General features: G+C 38.9%; 1 protein-coding gene across 6 annotated transcripts in view; it reads left to right on the forward strand.

Annotated features, from left to right (window-relative positions):
• The window catches only part of ADAM22 (ADAM metallopeptidase domain 22), a 218,885-nt gene that overhangs the window by 22,907 nt on the left and 176,525 nt on the right, over positions 1-19,453 (forward strand). For all 6 annotated transcript variants that reach the window (XM_061165531.1, XM_061165532.1, XM_061165533.1 and 3 more), the window contains exon 3: positions 14,997-15,073. In XM_061165531.1, the coding sequence (XP_061021514.1) occupies positions 14,997-15,073 (77 nt within the window). The remainder of the gene's footprint in view (positions 1-14,996; positions 15,074-19,453) is intronic.

Here is a 19,453-nt window from a genome sequence, read left to right on the forward strand (position 1 = left end):
GGAAGGCCAGAGAAGGACAAAAAGGTCGGCTTGGTGGCAGCGTGCTGAGGATGCTTGTACTGGGAACATTTTGATCAAGAGTCTTTGCCAGGAGGCAGCTTCCCAGAAACTCAGTGGGGATAGTTCACAGGGACGACCTACACTTCTCAGAAGTAAAGAAATTCTCCCAGGGTATCATTTAATAAATTAATTGAAAAGTGAACTGTGTGTGTTACTTCAAGGTATGCATTTGCTTCAGAGCAAGAAGAAGTTTAAAAAGAAAACAACACAAAACTATTATAAAGGGAACAGAAAGAAAGGCTGTGCCCAGCCCTTTTCCTTTGTAAACGATAATCGGGGTATCTTGCAGAAATCCTTTCTTTAACCCAGCATGTCAGTTGCACAGAGGCCTCCTTAAACTGCCATAATTTGCCCTCAATAGAGGCAAGAACTAGAGAGTTTGGTTTATTCAGCTTTCCGTCAAAACGTATCAACAGCATAGAAGCCTGGGTCATGTATGGAACACTGGAAACAGTTGAGTGCCCCTGCATGCTTGCTCTTTTGTTAAGGCTGAGAGTTGAAGCGAGGAAGATGTGAATAGCTCTAAACAAGCTATTGCCTCCCAAGCTCCACTGACCTGCCTTCACAAGGTCGTGACTCCTTGTGATCCTATCTGTGTGTCCTTTCTGGCTTTTTTTTTTTTTTTTTTGCCAACCATACGGGTTGTAGGATCTTAGTTCTCCAACCAGGAATTGAACCCAGGCCCCCAGCAGTGAAAGCATGGTGTCCCAACCATTGGACTGCCAGAGAATTCTCTATCCTTTCCCTTTCTAACACAGAGGAGGGCATGATATCGTTCCTATCTAGAGTTGAGTTCACACCAGTGAAGCACAGAGTGGTTAGGGACTTCCTTGGCTGTTGAGTGGTTAAGACTTCATGCTTCCAATGCAGAGGGGCATGGATTTGATCCCTGGTGAGGGAGCTGAGATCCCACAACCTGTGCGATGTGGCCAAAAAGAAAAAAAAAAAAAAAAGAATGATCAGACCAGGATTTTGTTTTCTTTTTATATGCAGACACAAATTCAAAACAATAGTTAGAAATCTCAGAAATTTTGTTGTGTTATTTTCCTGTAATGAAGACATTTTGGGCCTACAGAATAGTCTACATTTGATTCTGACTTTATATCACTAGATACTGTTAGCTTGTCCTAGGTCCAGACGCCATCCAGTGAGGATCTGTTTCCTGGCTTTTTTTAGGGCAGCAGCTATTCTTTCTATCAGATCTTTTTAGAGTTGGACTCACCAGCACTTACAGAGTTTACTTGTTTCAAGTAGTATTTATTTTCTGGGTTACCACTGGCTACAAGCTATGGTGTGTACACATGTACCCAAGTACATGTATGTGCAAGCATTATTGGATATACAATGGATAACGCTGAATTGGTTTGGTGAGTTTTTCTGTCTCAATAACAGTATCTCTTATTAGAGATAGAAATTCTGCTATAAGAGATTATTTGCAGTCAATGTATTTAAAAATTTATTTTTATGAACAGCACTGATCTATTTAATATCCTTTGTACATTCACACCTGAGTGTATTTTAAAAATACAGAATGTCATCCATGTATAGATGTGTAAGTTTTACTCAATGAAAAATTATCTTGATTTCACTGACATAAATATTTTCTTCAGATCACTTTTAATATATCCAAAGAGCCCATTTAAATGGTGGTCTGTGTACATGAAGTGTCAACAATATTTAATCTAGTTTTCATCGATTCTGTTATGTACCTTTTAATTTTGAATGGGTAACAAGTACATTGGGGATTTTGTAAAAATGCAGATTCTGATTCAGTAGTTCCAGTGGGCCTGAATTCCACTTTTTTTAATAAGCTCATTTAACTAGTGCTGCCACAATCTCTGGTTCATTAACCACAATTTTAAATAGCAGAGAGATAATAAGGAACACAAAACATTCATATTTAACTTTGAACTTAAAATGTTTTATGGATTTTATGCATCTAATAGAATAGTAAGCACAACAACAATACTTTTTGAATATTTACTATGAACTCTGTATGTTTCTAACTTTCTTGCATAGTATTGAATGCATCACATAAATAATCACATAAATATTTAAAGAAAACTATTACTGTTCCTTTTTTTCAGATACTTTGTCAAAAACTCAGTAAACATTAGAGCTTGGGTTTTATTCTAGTTCACTTGAACTACAATCTATCTAAAAAGAACACTGAGAAATACGCAAACCCAATCTTAATTAACATTTACAGTCAATGTATTTTTAAAAAGCATTTCACTTTTCCAGGGAAAGTGTTTAGTGCTAAGGATTAAGTAACATATTTGATCTACTTATCATAGGGGCCAGTAGCCACTAGTGCCAATAAATAATGGAAGTGTAAGAAAAAGTAATTTCTAGAGTTTCTTTTATTACTGTTGTCCAATAGAGTAATTTCATTGTTTTGCTACCTTTTAGATAGTTCCTAATAACGTGTTTTAAATTTTTCACTCTTTCTTTCTTTCTTTTTAAATTGGAGGGAAATTGTTTTACAGTGTTGTATATTTGTTTAAATTCAGATGCTTTTGAAGTTTATATCCAAAAGAGACTATAGACCAGATACATGAAAGAAAAATTTTCTCATTTGCATTTTCTAATAAACATGCACCATGAATGATTTTTTTTCAATTCCCCTGTAATTTAAGGGCAAGGAGTTACTCTTCAAAGCAGCTTGGAGACACCAATTGTTAGTATGTGGAAGCCTATCAGTTTAAGAATTTGCTGGACACATTCATGTCATACTGAATCTCCATAGCAAATTCTTGCTATGTTGTAACCTATGTATGCATTGAAAGAAGACGTGATTTTGAGACATGGTTTCCTCAGTGATCCTCAGTGATGACTGGTAATCTGCATACTTTCTCTCAATCTCTCTCTCTCTCATACACACACACACACACGCAAATGCACACACACATATCCATTCCTTCCTTCACTTTGAAACTGTGATAATTGAGGTAACTGGTATGTTCTTCCAGCCAATCTTCATTCTAACTACTTGGGAATCCCTAAAAATAAATAGGTTGTTTTGCAGGGGTTTGTATTCATTTTATGTCCCAATAAAGAAAGCATTATCTATCAAGTTACATATAAAAACCAAACATCTTTTGAGGATCCTTGATGTTAGAGACTTCCCTTTTCTTCTTTTTCTTTTATGCTGAATCTTCGTTCTTGAAATATTTTGCTTAGATTATTCTCAGCTAAGTTTTTGGAAGGGCTTACCTGGTGGCTCAGACAGTGAAGAATCTGTCTGCAATGTGGGAGACCTGGGTTTGATCCCTGGGTTGGGAAGATCCCCTGGAAGAGAGCATTGCAACCCATTCCAGTATTCTTGTCTGGAGAATCCCCATGGACATAGGAGCCTGGTGGGCTACAGTCTATGGGATCTCAAAGAGTTGGACACGACCGAGCAGCTAAGCATAAGCATATGTTTTTGGAAAATTTGTATAGTTGAAATGATAAAGAAAGAATCTGGTCCTTTTAAAGTTTATACATATATATATGTATGTGTATATATATATATATATATATATATTATGTGTGTGTGTGTGAGCAGAAAGTCTCTATAATTATGTAGTGTTAGTCTTTAGTTCTAGGAGAGAAAAAACTTTCTTACCTTATGTAAATTTTTTCTTAAAGAAAATGCCATGGAATTCTTATGTACCAGTATTCATCATGACATTTTGGTCAGTGATTTCTTTCTTCTAATTCTGAGAGCTGGCCCTTTCATGTATTGAGCCTTAATTCTCAGATGCCTCTGATATCCATAAAAGGAAGATGAAATTAAGCAAGCAAGCAAACAAAAATCCATTCATATAACAACTGCTTGAAGTGAATCTTGATGTGAAGAACTCACCATTCTTAATTTTATTCTTTGGACTTGACCTCTTTCTGATGTTGCCTCCAGGAAAGACTGTGACCCAGCTGGCAGAGACAACCTTTATTTCCAGGCCTGCTTTTAAAATTATCCGATTTAGAGCTGAACTGACTAGTCATTCATTTGATAATGTAATAGCTTAACTGCCTCTCCCCTCCTCTGCTCTTTTTACCTGTCTCTTATTTAGCTCTCAGCAGTTACACTATGCTTTGCAGCAAGCTTTTATATATTTTTTCACCATAAACAAAAATTTTAAAGTATTTTTCTCGCAGCATCCTGTAATTCATACTATTTTCAGTTATCGTTTGGGGAGAAACAAAATGAGAAAGTTTTAGTAGCTCCATAAATGAAATGTCAGGTCAGCAGTGGGGCCAGGAAGACCTGTAATCTTTCTCCTAAGCCTTTCTTGCATTAAGGGAAAGTATCAGTTTCTCAGGACTGGTTCATCTGTGGGATGTTGTCTGCTGATTTTATAGCATTCAAACATTGGGGTTCCTTGGACTCAGATTTAATTACAGCTCAATATGACTACATATTGTATTGTTCTCAGGCTGCTAAAGATCATAAAGATCTGATTCTACTTTCAGGCTTGTGTGAGTAAGCGTTTTCTTGTTCAGGACCAAAATGAAGTCCTAGTAATGGGCAGTTAATGGCCAAGATGATGGAGAGACTGATTTATCAGAATATAGCAGAGCATAAATAGGTAATGAGGCTGCCTAACTTCCTGAATGGAGATGAGAAAATCAGAGCTGATGCCAGTGTCTGCCCAGCACTCTCCCACCCCAGCTTGTTGGAGCAGCAGCCACTGGAGAGAAGGGTCCTTGGCCAGGAGGGCTTTCAGTGACATCAGAACTGGAAATTCAGTAAGGCAAATTGAGAGCATGCCTCCTAAGATGTGTATAACTGAATCACTCTGCTGTAGACCTGAAACTAACCCAGCATTTTTTATCAACTATACTCCAATATAAAATTTTATGAAATGAACTCATCCAAGAAAAGCCATTTTTTTGGATGGTATGTGTCGCTTCACCTTGCCGTTCCTGGGTGCTGAGATCTGCATAACATAATCTTTGTTCTTGGATAACACATCCCTAAACAGGTGCATGTCCACAACAATGGGACATGTTTGCATCAGTTGTAAAGTTTTTCACAGCAAATAATAGCAAGAATTGGTATTTGCATGCATTATAGAGCAAGTTCAACTAGAGAGGAATTCCATGGTAATTGATTACGTGTTAGACCCGCATGGAGAGCTCTTTAAAAATTTTCGTGGGAATTCCAATCTAGTGCTCCTTTCCCTTTTTCTTCTTCTTCTTTTTTTTTTTTTTTTGAAGTTTTTTGAGCCTGCTGTGTGCAAAAGAGTATGCTAAGGTGCTTGTAGAGATGTTTCTGTAAACTTCTTGGCTTTCAGTTTATCTGGAAGGCCACCAGATGGAATCTCTTTTTCTTCTTCTTTTTTTTTTGCCTTTTCTTACTGTCCCTTTCCTTTTTTTTATTTTAAACTTTTAAAACATTTATATTTTAGTTGAATTCAGCAACAAAATTCAAGCAGTAAATTGTCAAAAGAACATACATTTTTCTTGCAAGAAATATGTGAGAATTTGGTAAGTAGATCATTATTTCAAAACTAAACATATTTTAGCATAAACTGTGAAGAGACGGGAAAGGAGCTATTTATTGAACATTTATCATCTCAAAGGCTTTTACATCCATTTCTTATTGTTTCCAGGATAAAGAGTACATTTCTTACATTGTTTTATGCTAGTGGTTCTGAACCCTTGGCCACCCTCAGAATCACAGGGTGATTCTTTAAAAAATACTGATGCCCAGGATCCATTCTAGACTAAAAGAATTAGAATCTCTGAGTTTGGGGCCCAGGCATTAGTATTTTAAAAAAAAATATTTCTGAGAAGATGTGCTCCATATGTATAATAGAATATTACTCATCCATAAAAAAGAACAAAATTGGGTTATTTGTAGTGACGTGGATAGACCTAGAGTCTGTCATACAGAGTGAAATAGGTCAGAAAGAGAAAAACAAATATCATATATTAATGGATATATATGGAATCTAGAAAAATGGTATGGATGAACCTATTTGCAGGGAAGGAATAGAGATGCAGACAGAGGCTTGTGGATGCAGAGGGAAAGAGGAGGGTGAGACAAATTGGGGAGTAGCACTGACATATATACAATGCTATGTTCAAAATAGCTAGCTAGTGGAAAGCTGCTGGGTAACACAGAGAGCTCAGCTTGTTGCTCTGTGGTGACCTAGAGGGGTGGGATGGAGGGAATGGGAGGGAGGTTGAGAGATCAGGAGGAAGGGCATGTATGCATACATGTGGCTGATTCGCTTCATTGTACAGCAGAAACTAGCACAACATTGCAAGGCAATTATACTCCAAAAAAAGAAAATAAATACATAATAAAAACAAATCAGGAGCTTTCTGAGTAAGCCTAATATGCAATCTTCGGCCTGCATATGTAGCCTAATACGCAGGCTTCCCTGGTGGCTCAGACGGTAAAGTGTCTGCGTGCAAATGTGGGAGACCTGGGTTTGATCCCTGGGTCGGGAAGATCCCCCGGAGAAGGAAATGGCAACCCACTCCAGTAGTCTTGCATGGAAAATTCCATGGATGGAGGAGCCTGTTAGGCCACAGTCCATGGGAATCACAAAGAGTCGGACAGGACTGAGTAACTTCACTGGTTCACTGGTTCAATATGCAGTCAGGATTGACAACCACTTATTTGGAAATTTTTTGCCATTGGGATTCTAGTCTTTTCTCCTACAATAGATGCCTCCCATTCTCTGTCTCAGGAATATAGCGTTTCCTTCAATCCCTGAATGTGCTGAGTTATTTTCTATTTTTGTGTCTTTGTAGGTCCTTTATTAGGAGTGCTTTCCCCTGCATTCTTGGTCTGAGGAGTACCTCCTCAACTCTCTGTAATCCTATGGTCAGAGGCCTGCTGTTGTATCTTTTACATATATCTGTTATTGGAATTGAAGAGATCTTTCGTCTTTCCCATCCTATTGTTTTCCTGTATTTCTTTGCATTGATCATGGAGGAAGGTTTTCTTGTCTCTCCTTGCTATTCTTTGGAATTCTGCGTTCAAATGGGTATATCTTTCCTTTTCTTCTTTGCCTTTCACTTCTCTTCTTTTCACAGCTATTTGTAAGGCCTCCTCAGACAACTGTTTTGCCCTTTTGCATTTTTTTTTTCTTAGGGATGATCTTGATCGCTGCCTCCTGTACAATGTCATGAACCTCTGTCCATAGTTCTTCAGGCATTCTGTCTATCAGATCTAATCCCTTGAATCTATTTGTCACTTCCACTGTATAATTGTAAGGGATTTGATTTAAGTCATACCTGAATGATCTAGTGGTTTTCCCTACTTTCTTCAATTTAAGTCTGAATTTGGCAATAAGGAGTTGATGATCTGAGCCACAGTCAGTTCCTGGTCTTCTTTTTGCTGACTGTATAGAGCTTCTCCATCTTTGGCTGCAAAGAATGTAATCAATCTGATTTCGGTGTTGACCATCTGGTGATGTCCATGTGTAGAGTCTTCTCTTCTGTTGGCTTATTTAAATTACATGCAGAGTACATCATGCAAAATGCTGGGCCGGATGAAGCACAAGCTTGAGTCAAGATTGCCGGGAGAAATATCAATAACATCAGATACACAGATGACACCACCCTTATGATAGAAAGCGAAGAAGAATTAAAGAGCCTCTTGATGAAAGTCAAAGAGAAGAGTTAAAAGCTGGCTTAAAACTCAACATTCAAAAAATGAAGATCATGGCATCTGGTCCCATCACTTCATGGCATATAGATGGGGAAACAATGCAAACAGTGACAGACTATTTTCTTGGGCTTCAAAATCACTGCAGATGGTGATTGCAGCCATGAAATTAAAAGATGCTTGCTCCTTGGAAGACAAGCTATGACCAACCTAGACAGCATGTTAAAAAGCAGAGACATTACTTTGCCAACAAAGGTTCATCTAGTCAAAGCTATGGTTTTTCCAGTAGTCATGTATGGATGTGAGAGTTGGACTATAAAGAAAGCTGAGCACTGAAGAATTGATGCTTTTGAACTTTGTCGTTGGAGAAGACTCTTGAGAGTCCCTTGGACTGCAAGGAGATCCAGCCAGTCAATCCTAAGGGAAATCAGTCCTGAATGTTCATTTGAAGGACTGATGCTGAAGCTGAAACTCCAATACTTTGGCCACCTGATGCGAAGAACTGACTCACTGGAAAAAAACACTGATTCTGGGAAAGACTGAAAGTGGGAGAAGAAGGGGACAACAGAGGATGAGATGGTTGGATGGCATCACCAACTTGATGGACATGAATTTGAGCAAGCCTTGGGAGTTGGTAATGGAAAGGGAAGCCTGGCATGCTGCAGTCCCTGGGACTGCAAAAGTTGAACACAACTGAGCAACTGAACTGAACTGAACTGATTATTGGACTTTGAAATATTTTGTAATATTTTGGCTAATGATTTCTCTTTTTGACTGTGAGTTTTCTGGGTGCCATGTCTGACTCTTTTTTGTTTTCCCAAGGCCCTATGTATTTCCTGAGGTATGGTCAGTGCTTCACAAAGGTCGAATAGATTGTAACTTATCCTTCAGTTTTCACAATAAAGCTATAGAAGTGTTTATTGTTATTTTTGATCTTTTAGAGGCAGAGACTTTCAGTTCAGAGAGATTAAACGATTTGCCCTTGTTTGTTCCATTAATAAATGGAAGACCTAGAATTCAAAACCAGTCTGCTTGGCTTTAAAAGCTATGTTTTTTTGTTTTCTGTCATTTTGTTTTAACATGTTCTGTTGTTGAACACTATTTGGTTCTTACAATATTAAATGTAGAGGGTTGGATTTTAAGAGCACTGTGGTTAAAGATAGTATGTAAAGTAAGTGTCAAATAAAATGTAGATTATGACAACTATGGGTATGATTGAGTTGACCAGATGAAAAGAGGGAGGTATTTAACATAGAGTCATAGATATAGAATTATGGATAGAAAGCACCACTGTTCTCACATATATTCTATTAATTTATGTATTAAGTAGATCTACTGAGTATAATGCTCTGTTAAAAATGCTGTTGTTATACAGTCCTGCTGCAATAAGTTCCATATCTTAGCTAAGTAGACAGGGGAAAGCTATATTATTGATGTGGTTACAGGAAATTCTAGAATGAGGGATCGTAATGTTAATAAGCTATATGTCTCTTTGAGCTGTTTTGTCAGAAGTCCACATAAAGCAGTGGAGTAATTACAGAGAGGTTATGGTGATTCTTCAGTTGCCTTGTCTGATGTAGAAAAACAGGGAAAATAGATAAAACTAATTAGTGGTATTTTTGTTTTTTATTGAACTCAAAGTATTGGATACAAAAAATTATACTTGTATTTTTTAAAAAACAAAGTAGAAGAAATCAAACATCAAAAAGAATTTAGGATGCAGAATAGCTGAAGACTCTTTACATGCATTGAAGACTTCTTTTTAATTTTGTTAATTATTTACAGACGTATCCTGTTGCACAATACCGTGTGACTGGTAATACTCTCACTCCACTAATATTCATTGATTCATTATTTAGGTTGGCTTAATTAAACTACCTGTCTTTCTCCTTGTGTCAAAGTTCTGATTCTGTGGAAGTTTTAGTGCATCTTTGCTTTTAAAAAAAGCTTGTAAATAACAGAAGCTCGAAAAGTTAATTTATAGCTGTTCTTTGGAATCTGTAGGTTGGCCCTAGTTCATTGGCTCTGGGAGAACTCAAGAGAAAAAGACAGGCTGCCAAGAAGCAAAATGCATGAGGAGCATGGAGGTTATATTAACTTCACATTTAAATGTTAGCTCTTGCCCGTGAATAATAAACAGGCCTCAATCTGGGGATTGTATCAGGTTTTCTGGTCCTAAAATCCTATGATTCATTTTTGAAATTTGAAATTTAAATTATCGTTATGTAATTATATTGATTTATTAAGTTTTATTGCCATCTGGATAGTTATTTTATATTTTTCCATTTTTCTCCCTCAGTCTTTTTTCATAGCTATGATCAAAATCAGCCTCACTACTTAAAACACAAGCATTTCACCATTACCTTTGTAATTTTGTTCCCTTAAACTGATTTCTATGTGTGTTGTAAACTATAATTCTTAATTTCTAAGGTTGTGGTTTGTGTCAGATGTAGTAATGTTTTTGACTTTTCTGATGGAGTCAAGAGTTCCAAAGATTGTTTGTCATGGTTTGATTGTCTTCTCATGTGCTCTAAAAGTGCTCTTTAGAACCCAGGAAAATCTGCAAGCACCTCCAAGCTGCAGAATGAAAGCAAAGAGATGAAGTGTGGTGGGAAAGACCTGCCAGGAGGTGAAATGCTGCCCTACTACCAATATAATTTGGAAAGGACATTGCCCACATGCCTCAGTTTCTTTATTTGTAAAATAAGGATGTACCTTAAATGAGCTCCAGAGGTTCTCTCAATGTTATTCTATGGTAATGAAACACTTAAAATTTTAAAATCACAAGTCATTCTTACATAGTAATTGAAAAAAGTGCATTTCTGCAAAATAATAATTTTCAAATGTCTCTAAGAGTCATTGCTACCTTTGAATCTTCTAGTTAAAGTTAATAAATATTAGAATTAGGGGAGCAATATATGTTAGGCACTCCACCACCAAAATAAAGAGGAAAATCTTGAGTAGATTAGTTTTCTCTTCTTAAATATTTTCTTTTCCTTTGAGCTAAGAAGGTAAGGTTTAAGATTAACTTTCTGTGAGCTGTCCTGGCTCACTTCAAAAGTGTTGAGTAATAAGCTGGATTGTTAATATTGCCTGAATTCAGTGTAATTCTACTTAATTTAGTATTTCTCCAAGCTAACCTGAAGAAGTAAATACGTTTCTTCTCTTTGGCCTACTGGTTAAGTCAGACATATGGGGATGGCAAGTACCAGAGTGGTAGGAGATTATCCAGAATGCAAGGAAAAAAAGGCTAATGTGTATTTCAGCAATCACCATTGCAAGTTTGGTTTGGCTGGGAAGTCCTATATTTGGAGTTTTATTTGTTTGTCGGTTTGTTTTTTGTTTTTGTTTTGGCCAAACAGCTTGGCATGTGGGGTCTTAGTTCCCTGACCAGGGACTGAACTTGCACCCCTTGCAGTGAGAGTGTGGGTTCTTAGCCTCTGTACCTTCAGGGAAGTCCCCCCTGTGTTTGGAGTTTGATCCTTGTGCCTTCATGAGCATCAGTGCCTTGTTTGTGAGTGTCACTGTTGCAAGTGCCTTGGTTTTTAACCAAGCCATGGAGGAAAATGACATTGAATTCTGATGCAATCAACTTGTTATTGGAGTTATTTTCCTAAACGTTCAGGGACATTGCTAGTGATGCTATATTAGTTTCCCATGGCTGCTTTAACATGTCGTACTGAAAACTTAATGTTGTAAAACAACTGAATTAAGTGTCTTGCCGTTCTGGGGATCAGAAGCCTGAATTGGGTCTTAAAAGGCTAAAATAAAGGTGTTCTCAGGGCTGGGCTCCTTCTGGTGGCTGGGAACTGGCTTTAGCTTTTTCCTTTTTCTTGTTTCTAGAGCCGCCAGCATTCCTTGGCATGTGGTCTTTTCCTCACCTCAGTTTAATGTCTACTTCCATTGTGACAGGGCTTCCCTGGTAGCTCAGCTCGTAAAGAATCCGCCTGCAGTGCCGGAAACCCCAGTTCAATTCCACAGTCAGGAAGTTTCCCTTGAGAAGAGATAGCCTACCCACTCCAGTGTTCTTGGGCTTCTCTGGTTGTTCAGATGGTAAAGAACCTGGCTGCAATGTGGGAGACCCGGGTTCCATCCCTGGGATGGGAAAATCCCTTGGAGGAGGGCATGGCAACCCACTCCAGTATTCTTGCCTAGAGAATCCCCATCATATTTCCTTCTCTGACTCTGAACTTTATAAGACTGTGGTGACTACACTGGGTCCACCTGGATAATCCAGTATCCTCTCCCCATCTCAAGGTCCTTAACTTAATCACATCTTCCAAAAGCCCTTTTGCCATGTGAGGTAACGTGTTCATAGATTCCAGAGATTACAGTGTGGGCATCTTTGGGGGCTGTTATTCTGTCTGTCGTAGACCCCTTTTAATCATTCAGGTCATCACCCAGATGTTACCTCCTCAGAGAGGCTTCCATACCACCTAGAACCCCATCTATCCTGGTTCCTGTTTACCCTGTTTTATTAAATCTGAGAACAGTGTGTTTATATTCCAAATTTATTTTTCATTTTGTGTCATTTTATTTAACTGTAACTTTCTGTCTCCCTCCACTAGAGGATAAGCCCCACTAGAGGGGAAACATGGGCAGCCTTCTTCACCACTTTGTCCCCCAAATCAAAGGCATTCCAGCACTTGGAAGACTCTCAGAAGATTATTTGTTGAATGAACCAATTTGCATAAAGTCTAAGGAAGCCTGTCTTACACTAAAACACTATTAATATAATCCTGTTCCTTTTACTATCAATAATACAAACATTTTTCACTAAACAGCAGTTAACCATGCTGTCAATAGATTTCTTTTTTGAATTCAAGTCACAGGTTTCTCCTTGGGACTTGAGTGATGTCAATAAAATAAAAGTACCAGCTGTAAACTGAAGCTGCAGGAATAAGAAAATATAAGAATTAAACAGAATTAATACAAATTGTAAGTATTGACATGTTAGTCATTCAGTCATGTCCAACTCTTTGCAACCCCATGGACTGTAGTCTGCCAAGCTCCTCCATCCATGGAATTCTCTAGGCAAGAATACTGGAGTAGGTTGTTATTTCCTCCTCCAGGGGATCTTCCTGACCCAGAGATTGAACCTGGGTCTCCTGCATTGTGGTCAGATTCTTTACCAACTGAGCCACCAGGGAAGCCCCACCAGGGAAGTCTTGAAAGGTGGGTAAGAGCCATTTCTGGGAAATGGCCTTGGTAAAGATCACCACCTCAGGGTCTGGTTTTTAAAAGCACAAGTGATGAGAGCTACATAAAAGGTTGGAATGCACAAAACTTGTGGAATTAAAGAGTAGAAGAGAGAACTGAGTGTGAATGGGATACGACTGGGTCCCTCGGGACTTGTTTGCTGTTACGTCTGAGGTGGGGAATGATGATTGTGGGGGCTCTTGATGTGCAGAGAGAGAAAGCTTGTATTTGATGTAGTAGAAAATATAGGACTTACAGTTAGGATTTTATTTTGGTAAGGAATCAGTTTTTTTTTTTTTTTAATTGGAGCATAATTGTTTTGCAGTGCTGTGTTAGTTTCTGCAATACAACACTGTCAATCAGCTATATGTATATATATATATATATATATATATATATTTATTCAGGCTTCCCAGATGACTCTAGTGGTAAAGAATCTGCCTGCCAGTGCAAGGGACGCAAGAAACATGGGTTTGATCCCTGGTTCGGGAAGATCCCCTGGAGTAGGAAATGGCAACTCACTCCAGTATTCTTGCCTGGAAAACCCCATGGACAGAGGAGCCTGGAGGGCTGCAGTCCATGGGGTTGCAAAGAGTCGGACACAACGGAGCAACTGAGCACTCATACATATATCCCCTCCCTCCTGACCCTCCCTCCCTTCTCACCCCGCATCCCACCTCACTAGATCATCACAGATCACTGAGCTGAGTTCCCTGTGTTATGCAGCAGCTTCCTACTAGCTATCTATTTTCACATGGTAGTGTCAGTTTTAGAAAGCTCAAGGGAGGATATGAGCTGTGGCATACATGGAAATGAAGAGTAAGGTGTGGCTCCAAGAACTATCATAGAAGAGAAGTCAGAATTTGGTAATAACACAGGGTGTTAATTGGGAACAGTGAGTAGTTAGGGGGTTGAATGTTTAATGAGGCTAAGAACTATCCAGAGAGTTCTTCTCCCTTGTGATTTCATGAGGATCAGAATGTGTTAGCATTCTCCCATGCCCGTTTATTTCAAAGACTTTAAAACTGAAGGGCTATCCTTTGATTCCAGAAAGCTTTATGATTATTACGCTCTCTCCTTTCTCCTCATACCATAGTTTGATGAGAGTAGAAATCCCAGGTATGACTGAGGTGCCCTTTGTGTCCCACAGAATCCTAGGATGACCCTTACTGAGACGCTCTGGTTCTTGGGGAGCAGCACCACCATCTCCCTCACATGCTACATAAATACAATTGCTCAGATGGTTTACATCTCTAAAATAGTGTTTGCTTTTTTTACTGAAGGAATTATACATGCTTACTGCAGGAATTATACATGCTTATTGTAGAAATTTTGGATGCTATAGACAAATATAAACCAAAAAAATCAAATAATTTTTAGTTCTACTGCTTAGGTATAGTTCTGTTTTATGAGGAGTTGGAATAAATAGTTTTGCTTACTCTTTTCAGTTAATGCATGTGGTTTTTCAATATGTTAATATTGTTGGTAACACTATGTTTTTTAGAATCCCTTGTGATTTTCTCTGGGAGTCCCTAAAATGGCATAGGAAATAGTGATGGGTTTTCCCAGTAAAATTTTAATGGGTGATGTTTGCAGTAGATGGGCGAGGGTTCAGTTTTTCTCTTAGGAATTGCAGAAACCTTGATGAAATCCCATTTGGTAAATTAGAACAGAACTATTACTTTTAAAGTATGTATTTGAGATAGGATGAAAAGGGTTTTTTAGATGTTTAGATATCTTCCTTATAATAGATCACATTCATCATACTAATCTAGTCTGGCATTAACTTATTTTCCCTATTTCTTTTTTAATATGCAAAGCTTAATTTTAAAGGAGTCAATCATTTAAACCAGAATGAAATGTAGTTCAATTTTCTTGGAAATGAAATATTTAGTTACTTGAGATAAAGCAGGAAGGGAGGGTACTTGCTTTCCTTGGTTAAGTGGTACTTTAGATTAGTGAATGGCTTTAAAGAAGGTAAAGTTTTACTTTGTTTTTATTTCACTTCCATGTTGAATTGGTTTTCTAATTTATATTATAAAACTTTCAGATGATCATGAGATATGCTTATCGTCAGATCTCCATGGCTGCATAATAAATTCCTCTTATCTTTTTGATATTGCAGTTGACTCACGTTGACCAGGCAAGCTTCCAGCTGGACGCCTTTGGAACATCTTTTATTCTTGATGTCCTGCTAAATCAGTAAGTCTTTCCTGAGCTGCACTCACTGTTTTTAGATACACATTGAATCTACTTTCTTATCCTTCTGTAAAGTTTTGTTTGCTTCTTATATTTTACTTCATCTTCCTGTAACAGTTTATAGTTGTTTAGTCACTAAGTCAAGTCTGACTCTTTGCGACCCCATGGACCATAGCCCACCAGGCTCCTCTGTCCATGGGATTTCTCAGGCAAGAATACTGGAGAGGGTTGCTAGTTCATTCTCCAATAACAGTTAAATGCTACATTTAAAACTATGGTACCTAGTGACTGTAAGTTATAAAGTCTGGTAAATAACAGAAAATGGATATTCACTTGAAGTTAAACAAGTATAACAGTTTCAAGAATGTAAAATTGAGGGAAATACTTTAATATTTTGCATTGTTTTGTTCTTTGATTATATATATTAAAAAGTGTAACAAAATTGTATTTCTACAATACCGATTAAAATAATTTATTTCTTATTTTTAAAATTAAAAGAGTTTGTTTCTTATTTTTAAAATTCATGGCTTAGAACATATATGTTAGATATTTTATACTATACTATATTTTTTAGGGTGTGAATTTCAATTTCATAGGGTGTGAATTTCCAATTTCATAGGGTGTGAATAAGATTGTATTAATATGATCTGTCTTATATTCCTCCTTGATGTAAGTAACATAAAATTTATGGTTGTATGATGCATTTTGGGCTTCCCTGGTGGCTAAGGATCTGCCTGCCGGTGCAGGTGATGTAGCTTTGAGCCCTGGATTAGGAAGATTCCCTACAAAAGGAAATGGTAAGCCACTCCAGTATTCTTTCCTGGAAAATCCCATGGACAGAGAAGCCTGGCAGGCTACAGTGCATGGAGTCACAAAAGAGTCGGACACAATTTAGTGGCTAAAATAACAATGACTCATTTCAGTTTTTCAGCAATTTTGACGTCATAAAGTTTTTTAAAAAAACTCATTATGAAGCAGTGCATGCTCCTTAGAAGAATACTGAAAGAGCAGAAAAACCATCTCATATAATTTTACCACTTGGAGACTGATTGCCATGTTTTAAGTTACCATCTGTGTGCTTACCCCCCATCCACCCTACTACCTATTCTTCCCTGCTTAATTTTAAAAATAGTATTATCACCATTTAATATAAAGTTTGACTCATGAAACGGACATTTTTGCAGGTCAAATATTTGATGAGCAGCATTGTTGTATGGTCAACTAGTTCTCTATATTTTAATTTTTAACTAATTTTTATTGTTGGTCTTTTTCCTCCCACTAGAATTTAAGCTCCTTGAGGACTGAGATTTATTTTCCTTACTGATGTATCCTTAGCACAGGATAGGCACTAAATTCTAGAATGCAAAGTCATATTGACATAGAAACCAAAGGCTGGAGTAGGCCAGGAGATAGAGGAGATGACTGATGAGAGTGGAGACTGTCAGTTGGGCAAGAATGAAGCAGCAAAAAAGAAAGATATCAGGGATTACTGGTGGTACCGTGGTTGAGACTCTGAGCTTCCACTTCAAGGGGAAATTCCCTGGTTGGGAACCAAGATCCCATATGCCGTGCAGTGTAACCAAAAATTAAAAAAAATAAAACATAAAAAAGAGAAAGAGGGCAAGTGTTTTGGACTGGCTTCTAAAAGCAGAGATATGTATCTGGGTATGATTTGGAAAGTCTGGGTATGGTTTGGAAAGACTCTTATTTTAATGACTCTTTCCCATCCTTCCTTTAAATCATTGTTCCTGGGAATAGCTCCTGCCTTGTTTTCTGGTTTCTGACAGTGGTAATGCCTTGACTTTCAGTACCCCAATGAAGAAGGGATATTTATTCATCTTGCCCAAGTCACCTCACTTCCTCTGGAGACATCTGAGCCCTAAAGCATTCTGTTCTTGAAGGAGAAACACATATGGCCATACTTATCAGAGCATGAAACTTAGAATAGTAAGGGTGCAGCAAAATTTCTTTCAAGAGAGGGGCAAGAAACTCCATCCTTATTGCAGTACAAAGGATAAAATAATGGCATAAACGGTGTAAATAGAGATTGTTTGGACTGAAAAATATGCAACCTGTGCTTTGTTCTATTTTTTGCCTGTTATCTATATTAAACATAGGTGTTAAGTATCTATATTCTTTACATTGTATGATCTAGAATGATTTGATACAAAGGGTTTTTTCCTTATTTTTATGGAGAATGTTTTTATTTCATGGTTTCACTTTATATATCATCTTGTGGTTACACTGGTTAGGGAGCAGAAAGATGAAAAATTGATTATTTTGCTCTTTAATCTTTTCCTTCTTTCTTTCTCACTCTCCTTTCCTCCCTCCCTTCCTCCATTGCTTTCTTTATCCTTCTTTCTTTCCTTCCTTCCTTCTTTTTTCTCATTCATAGGTGTCATAATATTTATTTAACATACTTTTAAATTTACTTTTTCTTCTTAGGTTTTTAAAATTGAGATAGAGCTGGTTTGCAACATTATAGTAGTTCCAGATATGCAACATAGTGTTTCAAAATTTTCATAGATTATACTCCATTTGACATTATTATAAAATAATACCTATATTCCCTGTGCTGTACAATATATCCTTGTAGATAATTTATTTTATACATAGTGATTTGTATCTCTGAATCCTCTATCCCTGTGTTACCCACCCCCTTCTTTGCTAGCCCCACTGGAAACTACTAGCTTATTCTGCTGCTGCTGCTGCTGCTAAGTTGCTTCAGTCATGTCTGACTCTGTGCGACCCCGTAGATGGCAGCCCACCAGGCTCCCCTGTCCCTGGGATTCTCCAGGAAAGAACACTGGAGTGGGTTGCCATTTCCTTCTCTAGTGCAGGAAAGTGAAAAGTGAAAGTGAAGTCACTCAGTCTGTCCGACTCTTAGCAACCCCATGGACTAAGCCTACCAGGCTTCTCCATCCATGGGATTTTCCAGGCACTAGTTTATTCTAAATATCTGTAAATCTGTTTCTGTTTTGTCATACTGATTCATTTTTTAATTTTTTTTAGTTTTTAGGTTCCACATATAAGTGATAACATAAAGTATTTGTCTTTGACTGACTGATTTCTTTAAGCATCATAGGCTCTAGGTCTATCTATGTTGTTGAAAATGCGAAATTTCATCCTGTGTATATGGTGAACTGGTTACTTTTCCCAGTGTTGGAGAATTGGCCTTTTGTAGTGTTCTAGAGAGAAGGCAATGGCACTCCACTCCAGTACTCCTGCCTGGAAAATCCCATAGATGGAGGAGCCTGGTGGGCTGCAGTCCATGGGGTTGGGAAGAGTCAGAGAGACTGAGCGACTTCACTTTCACTTTTCACTTTTCATGCATTGGAGAAGGAAATGGCAACCCACTCCAGCGTTCTTGCCTGGAGAATCCCAGGGACGGGGGAGCCCGGTGGGCTACCATCTATGGGGTCACACAGAGTCGGACACGACTGAAGTGACTTAGCAGCAGCAGCAGCAGTAGCTCTGGCCATCACTGCTGTGTGCTCTAGGGGTTCTCCCTCTGTGGGCTGTGTGGGTGCTTCTGATGTAGTGTGCTGACTGACTACTCTGGGCATGCTGCTTGACATGACTGGCCGCCCTGTTGAATTGCTTGCCCCTTGTGTGGAGGCTTCTGGCTACTGGCTGGCCGGGCCAGGTAATGATAAGGTTGGCTGTAGTGCTGGCTTACTGATGAGTGGAACTGGGTCCCCAGGGCTCTGACTGCAGGGCCCTGGGGGGCCCAAGGCTGGTGGGTGGGGCTAGCCCCTAGGACCACTGTCTGACTGTCTGCCAACCATCGGCCTGTTGGTGGGCAGGGTCTAGTCCTGGGGTCTCTGGCTATAGAATCCAGGGGTCCCAGAACTGGTGTTGCGTCACTGTTGGTTGAGGCCAGTTCCTGATAGAGCTGCTGGGGGGTCGAGGATGTCCTGAAGTTGTGTTTCCCTACTGGTGAATGGAGCCAGACTCGGGGTGAGGGGCGGGGGGAGGGGCTGATGTTGAGGGTTGGGGAGGAGGGGGCTTGGCAGGGAAGCAGATTCTGGGGCTGGTGTGGGCAGAGAGGAATCCAGGCGCCTCTGGCTCCAGGACCCTTGGTGTTCCAGAACTAATGTTTGCACCCTGGTGTGTGGAGCCAAGTCTGGGGTCCCCTGGTGGATGCACAAAGCCGTGTCCAGGATTGGCTATGACTCAGTGGGTCTTGAGGCAGCTAGCCTCCTGGTGGTGGGGCTGTGTCTCCTCCTGCTAGTTGCTTGGCCTGAGATGTTCTAGTACTAATGCCTACAGGCTGGTGGGCAGAGCTGGGTCTTGGAGCTAGTAAGCTAGAGGGAGGATTCCAGAATAGTTCCCACCAGGGCCAGTGTCCACATGGCAGAACTTGCTCCTCAAAATGACTGC

The sequence above is a fragment of the Dama dama genome, chromosome 18 (assembly GCF_033118175.1).
Source record: "Dama dama isolate Ldn47 chromosome 18, ASM3311817v1, whole genome shotgun sequence".
In the NCBI taxonomy this organism is placed as follows: domain Eukaryota; kingdom Metazoa; phylum Chordata; class Mammalia; order Artiodactyla; family Cervidae; genus Dama; species Dama dama.